This window comes from Nicotiana tabacum, chromosome 17 (genome assembly GCF_000715075.1).
Source record: "Nicotiana tabacum cultivar K326 chromosome 17, ASM71507v2, whole genome shotgun sequence".
Classification (NCBI taxonomy): Eukaryota; Viridiplantae; Streptophyta; class Magnoliopsida; order Solanales; family Solanaceae; genus Nicotiana; species Nicotiana tabacum.
Genome location: NC_134096.1, coordinates 136,100,862 through 136,121,342, shown reverse-complemented (window position 1 = coordinate 136,121,342; position 20,481 = coordinate 136,100,862). Strand labels below are relative to the sequence as shown.

General features: G+C 38.1%; 1 protein-coding gene across 1 annotated transcript; it reads right to left on the bottom strand.

Annotated features, from left to right (window-relative positions):
- Positions 1 to 13,480: 13,480 nt before the first annotated feature.
- Positions 13,481 to 16,688, bottom strand: LOC107803497 (plant intracellular Ras-group-related LRR protein 4). The gene is made up of 5 exons (XM_016627238.2): positions 16,546 to 16,688; positions 15,498 to 16,132; positions 14,446 to 15,359; positions 14,132 to 14,323; positions 13,481 to 13,798 (listed from the first exon to the last, which is right to left on the bottom strand). The coding sequence occupies exons 2-4, from the start codon at positions 16,117 to 16,119 to the stop codon at positions 14,177 to 14,179; spliced, it is 1,683 nt and encodes a 560-aa protein (XP_016482724.1). The 5' UTR covers positions 16,120 to 16,132; positions 16,546 to 16,688; the 3' UTR covers positions 13,481 to 13,798; positions 14,132 to 14,176.
- Positions 16,689 to 20,481: the final 3,793 nt, after the last annotated feature.

Here is a 20,481-nt window from a genome sequence, read left to right as displayed (position 1 = left end):
TATCAATTTGCAGAAGAAGGATGAGGAAGAGGTTGTCCTTGAGAGAAAAGAGAAAGGTCACGGTTCGAGTTTGAGTTAAGGATTTCGGATACTACGATGTTCTCATTCTTATGTGTCTGAATGTGTAGACATTTTATCTACACGTGTCAACATCACACGGCTAAAGATCTATCATTGAAGAATAAATCTCGGTCATTTGATTTACAAGAAAGAAGCTGAGCTAGCAAATAATAAGAAGCTTCCTACATGTGATGAGCACATGTATATACATAAAAGAGAATAAAATCTGTTTAGAGGTTATACAAGTAGGTAATAGAAATAGTAAAAGTGTATAGGAATATTCTTTTACATTTATTTAGTTACAGAAATTACTTGTATAAAGAGGGATCTGATCAGTGAATACAATCAGAGATAATTTCCACAATTTCATTCTATCTTTCTTTCATGGTATCAGAGCAATAATAGCTCGATCCATTCACAACTTTCTCTCAAAATTCAATCATTATCCTTCTTCCCTTCATATCTGTTCTTTAGCAATGACATGAACACAAGCATCACCCACTCTTACTGTCACTGGATCTACCAGCAGCGGAAGCACACCTAATTCCAATCACCCTTACTATTTACACTCTTCTGATGCTCCAGGGATGACACTGGTTAGCACACCATTTAATGGAAGAGATTCCCAAGCTCGAGAAGATATGTGCTAATTACAATTTCAGCCAAGAAACAAACTTAGCTTCATCAATGGAACTTGTGTTAAGCCGGCTTTAGATGCTATTGAATATCCGCAATGGAGTAGGTGCAACGATATGGTGACCTCTTGGTTACTGAATTCACTCACCAAGGAAATATGAGATAGTGTGATCTAATCTAGATTGCAAAGGACTTCTAGAGCAGTCTTGAGCAAAGGTTTGGGCAATCAAGTGGAGCAAAGCTCTATCACCGGCAGAAGGAGATCTCAAAATTAGTTTAGGGAAATAGCAGAATAGTTATGATGACCCAAAATGTCATCTTATATTTTAGAACTCAAATTTGCACTCTTAAGCCTTAAAAATCTCATTTTTATCCTTCTCGATTTACGTGCGCAGTCCCGGCAGTTTTCCGAAAAGCTTTTATGTTGAAAATTGATGAAAATAAGAATTTATGCCTTAAAAGTTAATTTTAGATGACATCAATCAACATTTTTGGTAAACGAGCCCGGATCCATACTTTGACGGTACCGGTAAGTCCGTATCAAATTATGGGATTTGGGCGTATGTCCAGAATCGAATTCGGAGGTCCCTAGCTTGAGTTATAATTTTTTGATGAAAATTAAAAGTTTAGAAATTAATTATTTTTAAGAATTGATTGATATTTGGCATTGTTAGTATCGGATCCGTATTTTAGTTCCGGAGCCCGGTACAGGTTCAATATGATATTTAAGACCTGTCTGTGAAATTTGGTGAGAAACGGAGTTGATTTGACGTTATTCGGACCTCCAGTTGAGAAATTAGAAATTTTAAAGTGTTCTTGAGAATTTCATTTGATTTGGTGCTAAATTTAGAGTTCTAGGTGTTATTTTGGCGATTTGATCGTGCGAGCAGGTCCATATGATATTTTTAGACTTGTGTGTATGTTTGGTTTGGAGCCCCGAGGGCTCGGGTGATTTCGGTTAGGCCAAGTGGATGTTTTGGACTTTGGAAATCTATTTTTTTTCTGCAGAGTCTGGGTTCTGGCATGTCCTTCTTCGCGTTCGCGAAGGTCCTCTAGCGAACGCGAAGAGTAAACTAGGCAGCTGAAGTTTTCTTCTTCGCGAACGCGAAGCGATGGGGGAGTTACCCTTCGCGAACGCGACCAGCTCCTCGCGAACGCGTAGTGTTAGGCACACCTGGGGAGGGTTGGTCGTTCTTTCATCGCGAACGCGAGCAATGCCTCGCGAACGCGATAGTGGCCTTGCGAACGCGATGCACACTGTCGCCCAACACTTAACAGAATCCAAAAATGGGATTTTAGCCAAAAATTCATTTTTCTCAAAAACAAACGGTGAGAGGCGATTTTTCAAGAACTATTTCTTCCCCAAATTGTTGGTAAGTGATTCTAAACCATTTTCTTTCAATTACCCATTACATTTCTTGAATTTTCAACCTAAAATCTAGAGTTTTCATGGTAGAATTAAGGGTTAAGGTAGAAACTAGGGATTTTGGGAATTTGGCGATTTAGACCTCAATTTGAGGTTGGATTCCAAAATCAATTATATATTCGGGCTCGGGGATGAATGGGTAAATAAATTTTGGTCCGAACCTCGGGTTTTGACCAAGCGGGCCTTGGGGTCGATTTTACGACTTTTTGGAGGAAAATTTGGGAAATTTAATTTATGCAATATAATTGATTCCTTTAGAAATATTTGATATTATTGAGTCATTTTTGAATAGATACGAGTGGTTTGGAAGTGAATTCCAAAGGAAAAGTTGTGATTGAGAATTAAGGCCTTCGGAACGAGGTAAGTGTTATTCTAACCCTGACTTGAGGGAATTAGGCTGAGGTCGTGCTAGAGGCCGAGGCAGGGGCAGGGCTCAGCCTAGGGCCCGAACAGCAGCCCCAACAGTGGAGCCTCAGATAGAACTTGAGGAGGAGGTTCCAGCCCAGACTGTTCCTGCCGGACCAGCTCAGGTTCCGGAGGGGTTCATTGTTACCCCAGTACTTCAGGGCGCTTTGGTCCGTTTGGTAGGCCTTATGGAGAGTGTGGCCCAGACTAGCGCATTTCCCATGGCACCAGCAGTCTCTCAGGCTAGAGGAGGAGCCCAGACTCCCACCACTCCCGCTTTGGAGCAGATAGCTCCCCAGTATCAGGCTCCAGTAGCTCAGCCAGTCGAATTAGTTCACCCGATTATTGCGGCATAGGTCGGAGATGGGCCAGCTATGTCTTCTGAGGCTTTATGGAGATTGGACAGGTTTACTAAGCTCTTTCCTGTTCACTTCAGTTATTCTCCTTCAGAGGATTCCCAGGAGTATCTTGATAGTTGTCACGAGGTTCTACGGAACATGGGTATAGTGGAGACCAATGGGGTCGATTTTGATGCATTTCAGATGACTGGTTCTGCTAAGAAATGGTGGAGAGATTACTTGTTGACCAGACCAGCTGGGTCGCCTGCTCTTACTTGGGACCAGTTCTCTCAGCTCTTCATAGAGAAGTTTCTGCCTATCGCATTGAGAGAGGAGCGTCGCTGTCAGTTTGAGCATCTCCAGTAGGGCAGTATGACTGTTACTCAGTATGAGACCCGTTTTGTGGATTTGGCCCGTCATGCTATTCTTCTGCTTCCCACCGAGAGAGAGGGTGAGGAGGTTTATTGATGGACTTGCTCAGCCTATCAGATTGCAGATGGCTAAGGAGACTAGGAGTGAGATTTCTTTTCTGGCGGTTGCTAATGTCGCTAGACGAGTCGAAATGGTTCTTACTTATGGAGGTCAGGGGTCTGACAAGAGACCTCGTCATTCCGATGAGTTCAGCGGTGCCTCATCTAGAGGCATGAGTACTTTTGGTAGAGGCCATCCTCCCAGGCTATTTCATTCAGCGCTCCAGGCATCCCACGGTGCCTCAGGTGGTCGTGGCCCTCTGATGTATTATTTCGACCAGCTAGCCTACAGTGCACCACCAGCTCCTATTAGTGCACCTCCACTCCAGAGTTATCAAGGTGGTTATTCAGGTCGACAGGGTCAGTTTCAGGGTCAGCAGTCACAGCAGCCAAGGTTATGTTATACTTGTGGTGATCCGAAGCACATTTCTAGATTTTGCTTTCGGGTAATGGGCAGCTCACAGCATCAGAGTTCTCTTGCCATGGTTCTGGCACCAGTTGTTGTATCACCTGCTCAGCCAGCCAGAGGCAGGGGTCAGGCAGCCAGAGTTAGGGGCCAGACAGTTAGAGGTGGAGGTCAGGCCGTTAGAGGTGGAGACCAGCCAGGTAGAGGCCATCCTAGGGATGTAGTTCAGGGTGGCGGGGCCCAGCCCCAGTGTTATGCTTTCCCAGCCAGGCCTGAGGCTGAGTCATCTGACGTTGTTATCACAGGTACTGTTTCAGTTTGCAGTAGAGATGCTTCAGTTCTATTTGATTCGGGATCTACTTACTCCTATGTGTCATCCTATTTTGCTTCCTATTTGGTTGTGCCCCGTGATTCTTTGAGTGCTCCTATGTATGTGTCCACACTAGTGGGAGATGCTATTGTTGTAGATCGTACTTATCGTTCCTGTGTGGTCACCATTGGGAGTCTTGAGACTCGTGAAGATCTTCTATTTCTCGACATGGTTGATTTTGATGTCATACTGGGTATGGATTGGTTGTCACCTTATCATGATATATTAGATTGTCACGCCAAGACGGTGACCTTAGCCTTGTAGGGGTTGCTTCGATTAGAGTGGAGAGGGAATCTTGGCCATTCTGCTAGCAGGGTTATCTCTTATGTGAAGGCTCGGCATATGGTCGAGAAGGGGATGACCCAAAAAGTCATCTTATGTTTTAGAACTTAAATCTGTGCTCTTAAGCCTTAAAATCTCATTTTTACCCTTCTCGATTTGCGTGCACAGTCCGGGCAGGTTTCCGGAAAGCTTTTATGTTGAAAATTGATGAAAATAAGAGTTTATGCCTAAAACGTTAATTTTAGTTGACTTCGGTCAATATTTTTGGTAAATGGGCCCAGATCCGTACTTTGACTGTCTCGGTAGGTCCGTATCGAATTATGGGACCTAGGCGTATGTCCGGAATCGAATTCGGAGGTCCCTAGCTTGAGTTATGAATTTTTGATGAAAATTAATTATTTTTAAGAATTGATTGATATTTGGCATTGTTAGTATCGGGTCCATAATTTGGTTCCAGAGCCCGCTACAGGTTCAATATGATATTTAAGACTTGTCTATGAAATTTGGTGAGAAATGGAGTTGATTTGACGTGATTCGGACCTCCAGTTGAGAAAATAGAAATTTTAAAGTGTTCTTGAGAATTTCATTTGATTTGGTGCTAAATTTAGAGTTCTAGGTGTTATTTTGGCGATTTGATCGCGTGAGCAGGTCCGTATGATATTTTTAGACTTGTGTGCATGTTTGATTTGGAGCCCCGAGGGCTCGGGTGAGTTTCGTATAGGCCACGGGATGTTTTGGACTTTGGAAATCTGGTTTTTTTCTGCAGAGTCTGGGTTCTGGCATGTCCTTCTTCACGTTCGCGAAGGTCCTCTCGCGAACCCGAAGAGTAAACTGGGTAGCTGAAGTTTTCTTCTTCGCGAACGCGAAGACTTTGTCATGAACGCAAAGCGATGGGGGCGTTAGCCTTCGCGAACGTGACCAGCTCCTCGCGAACGCATAGTGTTAGGCACAACTGGGAGAGGGTTGGTTGTTCCTTCATCGCGAACACGAGCAATGCCTCGCGAACGTGAAGGCCAGGGGGGAGTAACCATCGCGAACGTGAGCAGGATCTCACGAACGTGAAGGCTTGGCAACCAGTACCCTTCGCGAACGCGACAGTGGCCTCGCGAACGTGTTGCACACTGTCGCCCAACACTTAACAGAATCCAAAAACGGGATTTTAGCCAAAAATTCATTTTTCTCAAAAATCAAACGGTGAGAGGCGATTTTTCAAGAACCATTTCTTCCCCAAATTATTGGTAAGTGATTCTAAACCATTTTCTTTCAATTACCCAATACATTTCTTGAATTTTCAACTTAAAATCTAGAGTTTTCATGGTAGAATTAGGGGTTAGGGTAGAAACTAGGGATTTCGAAAATTTGGGGATTTAGACCTCAATTTGAGGTCGGATTCCAAAACCAATTATATATTTGGGCTCGGGGATGAATGGGTAAATGGATTTTGATCCGAACCTCGGGTTTTGACCAAGCGGGCCCGGGGTCGATTTTTTGACTTTTTGGAGGAAAATTTGGAAAATTTAATTTATGCAATATAATTGATTCCTTTAGCAATATTTGATATTATTGAGTCATTTTTGAATAGATACGAGTGGTTTGGAGGTGAATTCCAAAGGAAAAGTTGTGATTGAGAATGAAGTGGCCTTCAGAGCGAGGTAAGTGTTGTGTCTAACCCTGACTTGAGGGAATTAGGAACCTTAGATTACTTGCTAAGTGAAATTCATGTGAGCGGTATATATGTGAGGTGATGAGTACTTATGCGCCGCCAATTTACATGTTTTCCATGTTTCTCTGTTTTTCTTATATTGTCTCTTTCTTATGCCAAATTGCTACGTGTTATACTAGTGTTGTTCAATTTATCGTTCTTATCATGTTTACGGATTTTCTGGTGATAATTGTGTTTTTATTTCAAAGTTGAGATTGATATTATGGAACCAAATGTTGAAGTAAGGTTTGTACTTGTTAATCTATCTCCCTGTTCTTATTTATGCATTGCATTATGGTAAGGGAGAGTGTTAGTGCACGAAGGGTGATGCTGTGCCATATTGTGAGTGTTAATGCATGAAGGGTGATGCCGTGCCATATTGTGAGTGTTAGTGCATGAAGGGTGATGTCGTTCCATACTGTGAGTGTTAATGCACGAAGGGGGATGCCGTGCCATGATATGAGAGTTAATGCATGAAGGGTGATGTCGTGCCGTTTCTATTAATTTTATGGTGAGATTGAGAGTAAAAGCACGAAGGGTGATGCCGTGCATTTTTTTTACTGTATTCACTATTCCTGTTGATTTATGGTATATTGACTGCTCCGGTGATCATTTTGTTGTAGTTCTTTATCTTGTATTCCCCTCAGTATATTCCCCTCCCGACAATTCCTCTTTAGTTCTTCATTTCTGTTATTTGTATATACACTGTTAAATTGTACAGGTTGATTTGTAGGTGCCTTGCCTTAGCCTCGTCACTACTTCGTCGAGGTTAGGCTCGACGCTTACCAGTACATGGGGTCGGTTGTACTGATGCTGCACTCTGTACTTTCTGTACAGATTTTGATACCGGCTCAGGTTGATCGAGATTTTGTTATTGGTCAGTTGTTCGGAGACTCCAGGTAGATCTGTCGGCGTTCACAGACCTTGAAGTCCCCGTCTATCTTTTATGCCCTACTGTTTTCTTTCATTTAGACAGTTGTATTTCTTTCAGACTATTACTTGTAGTAAATTCTAGAATACTTGTAAATTGTGACTTCATATCCGTGTGAAGTAATTAATATAGTTTTATGATATTACGTACTCATTATATTTCATCTTAGTTAATTATTATTAATTACTGAATGGGAATAAGGAATTGGTTTAATAAATCTCTAACGTTGGCTTGCCTAGCAAGTGAAATGTTAGGTGTCATCACGGTCCCGTCGTTAAGAAATTTTGAGTCGTGATAATAGTAGGCTATTTCACAACTCTCAAAAGACTGTGGGATGAATTGGATTCTCTTAACTCACATTTGGGATGCACTTGTGATTGTGTATATGATGGAAAGAAGAAAATTGCTTAAGTTCATGGAGGATCAAAGAATTATTCAATTCCTTATGAGATTTAATGATGTTTATGCTCAAGCAAGAGGGAATATACTCATGATGAGTCCACTCCCTAGTATTGATTAGGCTTATTCCCTACTATTGCAAGATGAGAGCCAAAGGGAGATATATATTAGCCCACAATACCCTATTGATGGAGCATCCTTCATGGTGAGAACATAGAACAAGATTCCCCAAAGAAACAATTAGATCCAAAGAAATTGGAATGCACAACAGAAGCAAGGCAACACACAACAGAAATTCAAAGCAAAGAAGACTAGGTACAATCCAAATGTTACTTGCTCTCACATGTTAGAGCAGACTGCTACAGGCTCAATGGATTACCTGATGACTTCCAATTTACCAAGTCAAATATCCCTCAGGGAGCGGTGAAGGCAAATGCATTGGTACCAATAGCAGAATCTGTGGGACAAACAAATGGCTGCAATGGGGGAAATTCAAGTAATCAGAGTCATTTCTTCAGCAAGGAATAGGTTTTTGAGTTAGTCAACATAATCAAGAAAGTGCAAATTGGAAGTTGTGAAAATGCAGGAACAGAGATCAATGCTAATGCAGTAGCTGATACCATTCTAAAATATTCTATAACATGCCTTGTTGTTTTTAACACTAACACCTGGATAATTGATTCAGGTGCCTCTGATCACATGTGTTTTGATTCAAAATCATTCCTAGAACTCTGTCCATTACCTATACCTTTGCATATAAGTTTGCCTAACTCTTTTCAATTATTTGTAACATATATAGGAAGGGTAAGTATTCAGCCAGGCATGACTCTGGGAAGGGTTTTATATGTTCCTTCTTTCAAATATAACTTATTATCAGTTCATAAGTTATGTAGCCAATTTAGTTGTTCTATTAATCTGACTTCTAACAAATGTTTGTTGCATGTCTTTTTAATGAGGAGGGGATAAGTTTTTGGTAAAGTGAGGGATAGTATGTACCTGCTCCAGCCCAGTAGTTTAGAGTCTAGACATTTGTTCAATCAAAATGTAGTTTCAATTCCAAAAGGAAGCAATTCCAGTCTGCCTTCTACTAGTGTTTCTTTCTCAGCACTTGTGTTTGTTAATGCTACATCTAATGTAAGAGAATGGCATGTAAGATTGGGGCACTTTCCCTTTGCAGTAATGAAAAATCTCAGTTTCATTCATTTCCCTTCAAGTTTAGATTATGTGTGTGATGTCTGTCCTCAAGCCAGGAAAACTAGGCTTCATTTCCCAATTAGTAAAATCAGATCTTCAAGCATATTTGATCATATTCACATAAACACTTGGGGGCCTTTTAAGACCAGCACATATAATGGTTACAAATATTTTTTAACCATAGTTGATGATTTCAGTAGAGCAACCTGGACTTTCTTGTTAAGTACAAAAAGTAATGCATTCTCAGTTTTGAAGTCCTTTCTTATTGTGGTGGAGAGACAGCTTAACAAGAAGGTCAAGAAGCTAAGATCTAATAATACTTTGGAATTGGGGAAGGGGACACAAGAATTTATATTTTTTGCATTCACAGGGTATATTGCTTAAAACACCTTGTGTTGCTACTCCACAATAAAATTGGGTTGTGGAGAGGAAACATAGGCATCTTTTGGAGATTGTCATGGGTTTATTGTTTCAATCAAGAGTTCCTATCCAATATTGGGAAGAATGTGTCTTGACTGCCACCTATCTAATAAATAGGTTTCCTTAAAAAGTTCTGAAAGGGAAAACACCATATGAGGTACTATTTGAGAAGCCACCTAACTATGATTGTTTAAGATCCTTTGGATTCTTATGTTATGCTTCCACTCTAGCTCACAATAGAGGAAAGTTTGAACCAAGAGCTAAGAGTTATGTGTTTTTGGGATATGCTTACAATCAAAGGGGATATAAAGTTTTGGACATGGACAATAAGAAAGTTTTTGTTTTAGCACCCAAAACGTTTTATGAGCATTATTATCCTTTCACCACATCAGACTTACCATCTGAACTTCCTTTCTATCCTTTACCAATTGACCAAGCAGTTTCACCAGAAAAGTTACTGCATGTTGTCCCTACAACAAGTTCACCCATTGATCTCACCCAGTCACCTAGTACTGCCACTCAGACTCACCTACCACTCCTATCACAGTTTCTAGAACCAATTCATCCCCCTATTCAAACTTTAGTCCTATTTCATTTTCTACTGATGGACAGTACACTCCAGTTCCAAGTTTGCCTGGGAGCTCTATTCCCATTCCACCTCCTCCAACCAGGAAGTCTGAAAGGATTACTCAGAATCCTACATATCTAAATGATTATGTATGCAATACTATCATTCTCTCTGATCTCACTTCTTCTTGCTTCATTCAACCCTCCAAGCCTAGTGTTTTTTTTTTTGTGCTCTTTTACTCAACAACCAAAAGGTCATTCAGTCATTGTCTACTATTTCAGAACCCAACAATTATGCTCAAGCATCTGCACATCCGGGATGGAGGAAAGCTATGGATGCAGAAATTGTTGCACTTGAACTTAATCACACTTAGGATATAGTGGACTTGCCACAGGAAAAAGAGTATTACCTTGTAAATAGGTATATAAGGTAAAGCACAAATCAGATGGAATACTGAAGAGATTAAAAGCAAAGTTGGTAGTGAGGGGAGACATTCAAAGGGAAGACATAGATTATTTTGAAATATTTTCACCAGTAGTAAAAATGACTACCATCTGATGCCTTTTAACAGTGGCTGTAAAGAAAGGCTGGAAAGTGTCTCAGCTAGATATTAACAATGCATTCTTACATGGGGACTTAAAGGAAGAAGCATACATGAGATTTCCTGCGGGGTTTCTTCCCCCTAAGACTAATAAAATCTACCTATTAAGAAAGTCTTTCTATTGTTTGAAGCAGGCATAAAGACAGTGGTATTCTAGGCTTGCTGGAGCTCTAAGTTTCAAAGGGTACTTTAGTTCTCTCAATGACTACTCCATGTTCTACCAACAGAAAGTTGGGCTAATTTTCATTTTAGTTGTTTATGTAGATGACATACTACTTACAAGTAATGACACAAAGAAAATTGATCATATTTGCAGTTTTCTGAACATAGAATTCAAAGTCAAGCATTTAGGAGATATACAGTTTTTTTGGGGCATGGAAATTTTAAGGGGAAAGCAGGGCTTCATCATCAATCAGAGACAAATTATCTTACACTTGTTGCAGGAATTTGATTGCTCAGGAGCAGCAATGTCTTCTCCTCTTAATCCATACTCCACATTGCAGGCAAACCAAGGGCCACCACAGGAGGATCCAACTATTTATCGATATTTAGTTAGTAAATTAAACTACTTGACCAACACAAAACTAGATCTTTGTTTTGTTGTCTTGTGTTTAAGCCAGTACATGCAAAAGCCATGTCTATCATATTATTCAGTTGTCTTGTGTGTCTTGAGATATCTTAGGACAGACCCTTCCCAAGGAATTTTCTTATCTGCAGATCCTTCTTTCAATTTGATTACATTTTGTAATGCCGATTGGGCGGCGTGCAGAGATTCCCGTTGTATAGTGAGCGGCTTCTTCATCACTCTTGGTGGAGCTCCAATCTCTTTGAAATCGAAGAAACAAATCTCAATTTCTCTATCCTCTGCAGAAGCGGAATACAGATCTATGAGGAGAGTGACTGTAGAAATAACTTGGTTAGTCTGATTTCTTGCCGATCTATCAGCACCCCTACCTTACCGGTGCATGTTCATTCCGATAGCCAAGCCGCCATTCATATTGCTCAAAATCCCATCTTCCATGAACGGACTAAGCACGTCGAGCTGGACTATCATTTCGTCTGTGAGCGATTTCTTTCTGGGCTAATCACTCTCTCATTCCTTCCATCGGAGCATCAACATGCAGATATGTTCACTAAACCCTTATCTGGGGCTTCACACCGGCATATTTTGAACAAGTTGGGGGTCCATTCTCTCCCCTCCAACTTGAGAGGGGATGTTGAAGATAAAAATCCAAGTATCAATTTGCAGAAGAAGGATGAGGAAGAGGCAGTCCTTGAGAGAAAAGAGAAAGGTCAAGGTTCGAGTTTGAGTTATGGGTTTCTGACACTACGATGTTCTCATTCTTATGTGTCTGAATGTGTAGACATTTCATCTACACGTGCTAACATCACACAGCTAAGGATCTATCATTGAAGAATAAATCTCAGCCGTTTGATTTATAAGAAAAAAGCCGAGCTAGCAAATAAGAAGAAGCTTCGCTTCCTACATGTGATGAGCACATGTATATACATAGAAAAGAATAAAATTTGTTAGGAGGTTATACAAGTAGGCAATAGAAATAGTACAAGTATATAGGAATATTCTTTTACATTTATTTAGTTACAGAAATTACTTATATAAAGAGGCATCTGAACAATGAATACAATGAATACAATCAGAGAAAATTTTCACAATTTCATTCTATCTTTCTTTCATTAGCCACAATAAAAAGAAGAAGTAGGTAACAAGTAACTTGGGTCATATGTTCAACTATCAGAACATATAAGCTAGGTAATCGAATATCCTTCACCGAAAAATATTTCGTAAATAGCAAAATAATTTTTATTAAATAAATTATTGAATGCCCTTAACGTAACAAAATGTTCTAGTTTAATGACAAATGAGGGTCAAACAATTTAAGATCATATATAAGTTCAGATATTGGGCTCTTATATGTGAATTTCAGGCTCCGCCTCTATTAGCATATGACAGGGTACGTCTAAATGCTTTATCATTCTTCAAGAAATTCTTACATCTCATTTTTAACAGATGTTTGTTTAGCGAGAAAAGTGGTCCAATTCGTTCAAACATGAGGTTACTTGCTGATTAAGACAATCCTACGTAAATTTAACTTTTATTCAGATAATTGTTTGTGTAAGGATAGAAGAGAGAAATTAACAAAACATTCATAACGTAGGCGATCAAACAATGAAATGAAAAGGGTATATATATTCTTAATCGAATTGAAATTTAATTTGAAATCTGTCTGATATATAAGTTTAATAAACAATCAACACACCTCTCGAGGGAGACTTGAAAATATGACCAAGTATATAAACTTAATTAGAACACAAGTGTACAACAGACTTTTGCTTTAGCTATACAAAGTAATGGAAATCTGAGCTGTTTGGCTACCCATATCTACGGATGTAAGATCCACTTCTACAAAAATCCAATTCCTCTAGCTGCCACTGCCCATCATCGAAGTTTTGCGAGTAGCTCAATGAATCATATTTTGGTTTGCTCACTCTAACGGACCTACAAATTTGGGAAGTATTACCATATTGGACTACTTTAAACGATTAAACCAATATTATGATATTTACTGAACAAATTATAGTAATAAAGTAGTCACCCATCATTGTCACATCTATTTCCAGCTTTAACAAAAGTAGACCTATTTGATCCTGGGGACTATGACCAAAAATTATGCCATCTTCCCGAACCTAAAATGCTAATATTGGGAAATTCACCCTTTACCATTTGAATTTAATCACAAAAGTAACCGGCAGTCTTGCAGCGTAACGTACACACATAATTTGATTCAAATAAAGAGTCCTTTCCGCTTAATAAAAGTAAGGTCAACTACCTTTTATAGGGCATTCGTCTCGAGAAATAATGATACTATAATATAGTAATGATGACTCAGTGAGAATAATAATGCAACCAGTAAAGAAATGGCTGCATTTCGGCATATTTATGTGTATATAAGTATACTTTACATGTACGAGAATAGTCATAAATCCAATTGGATATAGTATAGAAATCTAGCCAATAGGTCAAATGTATTTGGTACACAATGTCGTGGCCGCCCTCAAAAATTTATTGACAAGACTACGTTTCTAAGCATCCCTCATTTGACCTTAGCAACATTCCTCTACAAAATATAATGAGATTCTAAACAAATGCATCGTTCTAGAACCCAAGTGGATAATGGAAATATATTAGGCTGACTTCCCAATACCAGAAAGGAGGCAAAAAATAAAAATATATTCCATCAAATCAGAAATGATGAAACTCAGTAAACTCAATGATTAATTTACTTCCGAGGGAATTCAAACACGAGAAATTTCGACTTCGTTTTCCGTGTAATATAGATTTTACATCTCATTTTACATTATCAAGAGGAAAAGTTACAGCTGAATAACAACACAGAGGAGTAAAGAATTACATGGAATGAAACAAAATGAGGAAAAATGAAAAGAGGGAACACGTGGCAAGGATTAATGCCAGATCTGGAACAACAAAATGGCTTGATTTGCTGGCAAAAAATGGTTGAATTCAACCAAAATGGCAGCTGACTCTCCCAGCCCAATCACAGCTCATTTTCCTACAACAGATAACAAAGCATGTGAGGCGTACCCTTTAGACCCTACATTTCATTATTGTAATTAACGCAAACCAGCATGTACAGTGCACCATTTCAATTTAATAACGCAAACCAGCATGTATAGGGCACCATTTCAATTTATTAACTGAGAAAATGAACAGATAAGAATAGCAGAGGACAATAATTAACTTATTAAAAAATATATCAGTAATCAGTGCCTATACACGAGCTAAGAATCATCACCTCTTGGAAGCTGCTTGGTCAGTTCAAGAGCGTTGAAATCTAGTTAAGAAACCATAACAACAAACTTGGTAAGAACGAGAAATAGCATACCATATGTATAGTGTGTTCAAACATTTGTATCCAAGCTGCAGCACATCAGGCATTAACATAGTCCACACTATTGCGCTGACGTTTGTTGGATCTTGAAAAGCAGCATATCTGAGCCCAGGATTTCTTCTTCTTCACCGGCTGTGCCTTCACATCCCTATTTGCTACCAGATTAGCCATATACTGAACAACAGCCTGCAGAGCACAGCAACAAAGCATAATTAAGTAATCCAATCATCTAAAAACAACAAGAGCTAGGAAAAAAGAACTAGGATAAAAAAATCAGAAAGCACCACCATAGTAAAATGGAAACAAACCTGTGCTCCCTTCTCAGCGATGTTTCCTGGTGGCACTTCCAAAGGATTTCCCTCGGTTTTAAGGACCCGCAAACTTGAGAGCATCCTAAATGAGTCTGGAAGCATTCTAATCTGGTTGTTACTCATGTCCAATTCTTCTAGCAACTCAAGGTTCCCAATGGACCTTGGTAGTGACCGCAGGTCTGCAAAATTGTTGCTAATGTTCAGCTTGACCAGCGTAGTAGCAAAACACAAGCTCTCAGGGATGGCTTCAATTTCATTGAAACTAACATTGAGCTCTTTCAAACTTGTAAGGGATGACATAGTCGTAGGCAATTGCCTGATGTTATTGTAACGCGCAGACAGAATCTCCAAAGACTCAATTCGTCCCACTGCTTCAGGAAGAGCTTTAAGCCGGTTATAGTCAGCACGAAGCTCCTTGAGCGAAGTACATTGACCAATAGTGTGAGGAAGTTCCTCAAGGTCATTAGTTTCCACAATCAATTTCTTAAGACTTACTAAGGAGCCAACTGTCTCAGGGAGTACTGATAGCATGTTAGAGCTCAGATCAAGTTCTTGAAGGTGAGCTAACCTCGCAAAACTCGCTGGCAACAACTTCAAGTTATTTGCACTGAGATCAAGATAGACCAAGTTAAGCAGATCTCCAATGGAATCAGGCAGTTCAACGATTCTGTTTGAATGCAAATCTAGCTTCTGCAATGACAAAAGCCCCCCTATAGTGGTAGGCAGGACAGTAATTCGATTCTCAGACAAATCCAAAGTAATCAAACTTGATAGCTTCCCTATAGAATCTGGAAGCCATTCCACCTGGTCCGACAACTTATTCTTGAGGATAAGCTCTCGACTTCCTTTTTTAGATGACACTTCAATCATACTAGCAAGCTTAATCAAACTTAATTTCTCACCATCTTGACCTACAAACAAAATATCCAGCATCTTCTTGATCAAAACAAGAATATTGACCCAACACAACAAAACGATAATCTACATAATCAAATTCTAGAAAATAAAGTGCATAACCAAATATGGTACAGCAAATAGATGTAACATACCACTAGTAGTTGCTGCCTTTAAAGTGGAATCAACAATTTTGGGCCCTAATAAAGCATCCCCAGATCGAAGCCCAACACCAATTCCATCCACAAGAAACGTGGCCTTTGCCTTATTCAAGTAACTATCATCTCTACTAAGCATTTCAGACACTTTAACAGGCTCTTTCGCGTTATAAAAGCTCGACGAAGAAGTAATTGCAGTCGCAGTTGCTGTAGTTGTCGGAGAACTTAAGCTGCTGCTGCCGGAGAAGGAAGCTGAGTTATCATTAGCCTGAGATTTAGATGGCAAACATTTGGAAGCTCTCTGAATCAAATCGTCGAATAGAGAGTGAACATTCTCGAGATCTAAAAGTTTCAAAGCCTCCCATTTCTGCTCTTTGCTCTGGAAATGAACAAAATTCCTCTGCATCTCTTGCAAAATTCTAAACAGCTCTTCTGGGACATCTTTCCTTTTATTTTGCCTCGTAATTGCATCTAATTTTAACTGATCTTCTTTCTCCAGGTTCCCAATTAACGCTTTTGCAGCTTCAACTTCTTCAATCGATGGCCTTGTCGGTAGACATCGATGAATTCGCATGATTTCTTCCACAATCTCGTCATTCGACTTTCCTGACGATCCCATTTTCACTAATTTTCTGAAATTTTTGAAAGAAAAAGAAAACGGCCACAAAAATCAGGCTCGACTCGCCTTTTCTTTGTTTTGTATTTTTCAAAGCAAAAACCAAAGACGAATTTCGCTTTTATGAAATCAATCCCCAGATTAAGAAAAACAAAAACCGTAATTCAATTTTCTTTCTTTCTACAAGTTTCTAGAAAGCGCCAATCAACGATGACTATAATTTCAAACCTTTGGCCATATGCAGCCATGCAAAAGGAAAGCTTATTTTTCGCCGTCTTTTCCTATCTTGAAAACAACTGTTTTGAAAACACGGAAAAAACACTCAAAAAAAAGGAAAATGAACCTAAAAAAGGAAAAAAGAAAAAAAAAAAGAAAAAAATTCCACTATTAAAACATCAAGCTCCACTTAAGGAAAGAAAATTTACTCACACTATTCAGTGGCTTTTCTCTTAACAATGTTTCTGGAATTCTACACAGTGAAGAGGAAGGAAGAGAAAAGAGGATGTGTTATCTTTCTTCTAAAAGAAAAATGGAGTCTTGTTTGGTTCTGTGGAAAATCCAACGACATCCATTGTGGTATGATAATTTATTTATACAGCTCCAACAAAATACCAAATACCACTACCGCTTTTTTGATAAATGCATTATTATTGCAATTACATTACAATGAAAAGAATACCAAATTATTTATGGAGTTTTTAAAAGAAAAATTGGGAAGTTATGATAAGACAATTATTTGATTTAAAAACTACGGTGGACTCCATTATGACTGATCGGTTATCTAACGGAGATCTACTTAAAGCTAACGGTTCGGCCAGATTTCCGGAAATGACCTCGGATAAACAATTAAATGACGAAATTATCCCCAGCTCTTCTAGGATTCTCTCGGACGGTTATCAAACTTTTCCTTTTCAGAGAAATATTTGTAGCATTTCAATGCAAGGGATGATATTGACATAGACGGATCTAGCCTTCTTATATCAGTTCAATTAAATCTGTAATTTTTATGAATTTTATTTTTAAATTTATTAAATTGCAATAAATAATATTTATAAATTTATAATTTTAAAAATATAATATAATCAATGATAAAAATAAAAGTTGAACTTATAAAATTTAAATTTTGAATCCGTTTATGGGTATCGATATTGTTGTATGTGACATTGTGACTGGACTGACACCCTTTTCATTTGATATTTGATATCACATCCTTCACGCTGCCGGCATTATATTTCAGGTTTCTTTATGTTTTATAACATCATCTTTATAATTTTTTATTACAATTATCTCTTTTTTTGTGTGTGTTGTTCACACGGTAAGATGATAACTCTTTACCTAATAATACTGTAGGAAGGTGATTGAAGTCAGTAATATCACGTTCTAGATTAAAATCTTCTGATATCAAGTTGCTACGTCTTGCATGCCATGACGATTGCAATTTGCTAGTAGAAATTATGACATGCTGAACGTATGTACTTTTTTTAATGGCCAAATATATAGACGGTCAATTAAATTTGGCCCAATTTTTTATTTTGGCATTCTAACTCAATTTTGAAAGCGCGTGAGGGAGATGTTTTTGGACAAATTTTCTTCTTCAACGGTAATAACATAAAGGCCAAATACATATATAGTCCATTGAACTTGACTTCATTTTTTATTTTGGCACTCTATCTCAATCTTGTTCCATTTTGGCCCTCCAACTCTATTTCTTATGTTTCATTTTAACACGAAAGCTGACTAGTCACATAGTGTGAATTGGCTCACATGGTAGGCGCGTGAGGCAGATTGTTTATGACAAAATTCCTTCTCCAACAGTAATAAAATAACTGTTGGTCCCATTTTTAATCCCCCAACTCTCTTCCCCCATATTGCATCTTCATTATTTCCTTCCCCATTTACTCTTTATATGAAAACCAACCGATTTCAGTCGATTTCTTAAAAAATAAATTTTGTGGGACACTAAAAGAGTTTCCTGTATTTTTGTGCCCAAAAAAACGACCGAAGTTGGTCGGTTTCGTAAAAATAAAATTAAAAATAAAATATTTTGAAATAAATTTTATATTTTTTGAAACGTGTGTGCATGCATATCCTGAAATACCCACAAATTTCATAAACTTCCGAACCGCTAAACTTTCGAAATCGCGAACTTTCGAACCCGTAATGGAACAAGGTTGAGATAGAGTGACAAAATGAACATAAGAAATAGAGTTGGAGGGTCAAAATGGAACAAGGTTGAGATAGAGTGCCAAAATAAAAAAATGGAGCCAAGTTTAATGGGTTGTCTATGTATTTGGCCAAGCAAGTATGTATACGCGCTGCATTTTTACGTCGGATAAAAGTTTTTGTGTTAAAATGAAACATAAGAAATAGAGTTGGAGAACCAAAATGGAACAAAGTTAAGTTAGAGTGCCAAAATAAAAAATTAGGTTAAGTTTAATGGGTTGTCTATGTATTTGGCTTTTTTAATTCACTTAATAGCTTGTTTGGATGGTTGTTATATGTTTGTTTTATAATGTAGCGTTTAGTATTGTATTGTACTGTATTATTTTAATGTATATAGTATTTGGATAGATTATATTATTTGTCGTCGTTTCATGATTTCATGCATCAACAATATAAAAAATAAACTTACAATATTATAAAGAAAAAGTAAGGTACGAGGTAATATTATATAAAAATGTAAGGTAAAGGATAAAATAAGATTATTTAATAAAAAAAAAGGCAAGATAAGAGGAAAAAAATAAGAAAACGACGCGACCACAAGATCGGTCGTTCCATAAAGTGCATTTTTCGTCATTACATAACGACGAATTTAAACGATACGATATAATAAAATCTAAGTAATAATTAAAATAAATATTATATTTAAATTAACAATACGATTAATACAACAGATAACAGCCATCCAAACAAACTGTTAAACGTAACATAGTTGTTGAGCATTGTAAAGCCCCATAAAAAAGGTTCTTCTACCCTATAAGATTTATCATATGTATAGTGCATTAAAATGAGTGAGAGTTTTTTTAAATTAGAGGAAATTATTATTTAGTTATATTCGATCTGAAAACTGTTACGCTTCAATTTGGTCCTATTGCCGTCGGACCAAAATGCCACAACCTTTATTTGAAAAATTTGTCTTCCACTGTGTATGTAGTCGATCTGTAGAGAACAAGTTTTGACACAATTGTTTAATCAAAAATAGATTTCTCGGTCAAAATCAATATTTAGAAGAAAACGAATTACTGATAACCAAGATTTACTTCACTTTTCCAATAATTTTAAGAAGACTAGAAAAAATAATGGATATAATTAGCAAAGAACAATAAGGAATGAACTGACAATTACTCCCCAAAATCAAGGCTTAAAACTTGAAGAGTAAAGCAAAGAATTATAGTATGTATTTCAGTAATAATCGTAACTTGTCCTTACAAATGAGATTCTTATCCTTATATATGAGCATATAATCATAACCGTTCTCACACTTAATTTGGGCTTATTAGAGACATTAATTGTATTGATTGCCCATTACCATAGACAACCGTAATTGGCATATTTATAACTAAAGATTCCTTGTAACTGCTCTAATTCCCCTTCCTTATTTACTTCTGGTCGTGTATCTTCCCTTCTTTGTAGCCTTCATTCATTTCGTTCCCACTTCTCCTTTGACAGCTGCCAGGTCCGTTTCTTTTCTCTATGCTGCCATGTGGGTGTTTCTCCCGTACCTTCCTTGCATTCTTAATTCAGTTAATTGAGAGTGTCACTTGTCGCTATACCGACGCTCCACGTGTCATGCCTCGTCAGCTTACTAATGTTCCACGTGTCGTATTTTTTTCCCACTAATATAGATAGTCCCCCCACTTTTTGAATATTCTCAATTGAATATTCGGGAAGTGGTAAGTTTTTATGGCGGAAATTCCTTGCCGCTGTTTCTCGAGTATCCTCATGTCTCCTTCATAATTGATGCGACGTATGTCACATCTATTTAATGCACGTGCCACGTGGCTTCTTACGATTGGATCTGCAGTTCCTCGGCGCTTTTTTAGGGTTTTTCCGCGGCTGCGCCAGTCACAAAGTGACAGTTCCATTATGACGCTTCATAATGACCAATTTTAACGATGGTTGTATCTTCTTATAAATACTTCATTCTTTTTTTATTTCTTGAGTCTTCCTTCTTCAGTATCCATTACTTTACTCCCTCTTTGTATTTATGCATCATTTCTTCTGTATTTTCTTTGGTAATCATGTCTTCGTCAACGCCAGATCCTAGCAAAGTTGTGATTGTTGACAAACTTGCTCCTTCTAATGCCCCTACGAGAAGTATGAGAGGTGGTAGACTTCGTAGTATCAGTTCATTATCTAATCGCG

Excerpts from the sequence above, each read along its gene's own strand:
- LOC107803497 (XM_016627238.2), bottom strand. The coding sequence starts at position 16,119 with ATGGGATCGTCAGGAAAGTCGAATGACGAGATTGTGGAAGAAATCATG. Across the intron at positions 15,360-15,497 it reads AAAGGCAGCAACTACTAGTG|GTCAAGATGGTGAGAAATTA; the intron begins GTATGTTACATC and ends TTTTGTTTGTAG. Across the intron at positions 14,324-14,445 it reads TCGCTGAGAAGGGAGCACAG|GCTGTTGTTCAGTATATGGC; the intron begins GTTTGTTTCCAT and ends TGTGCTCTGCAG.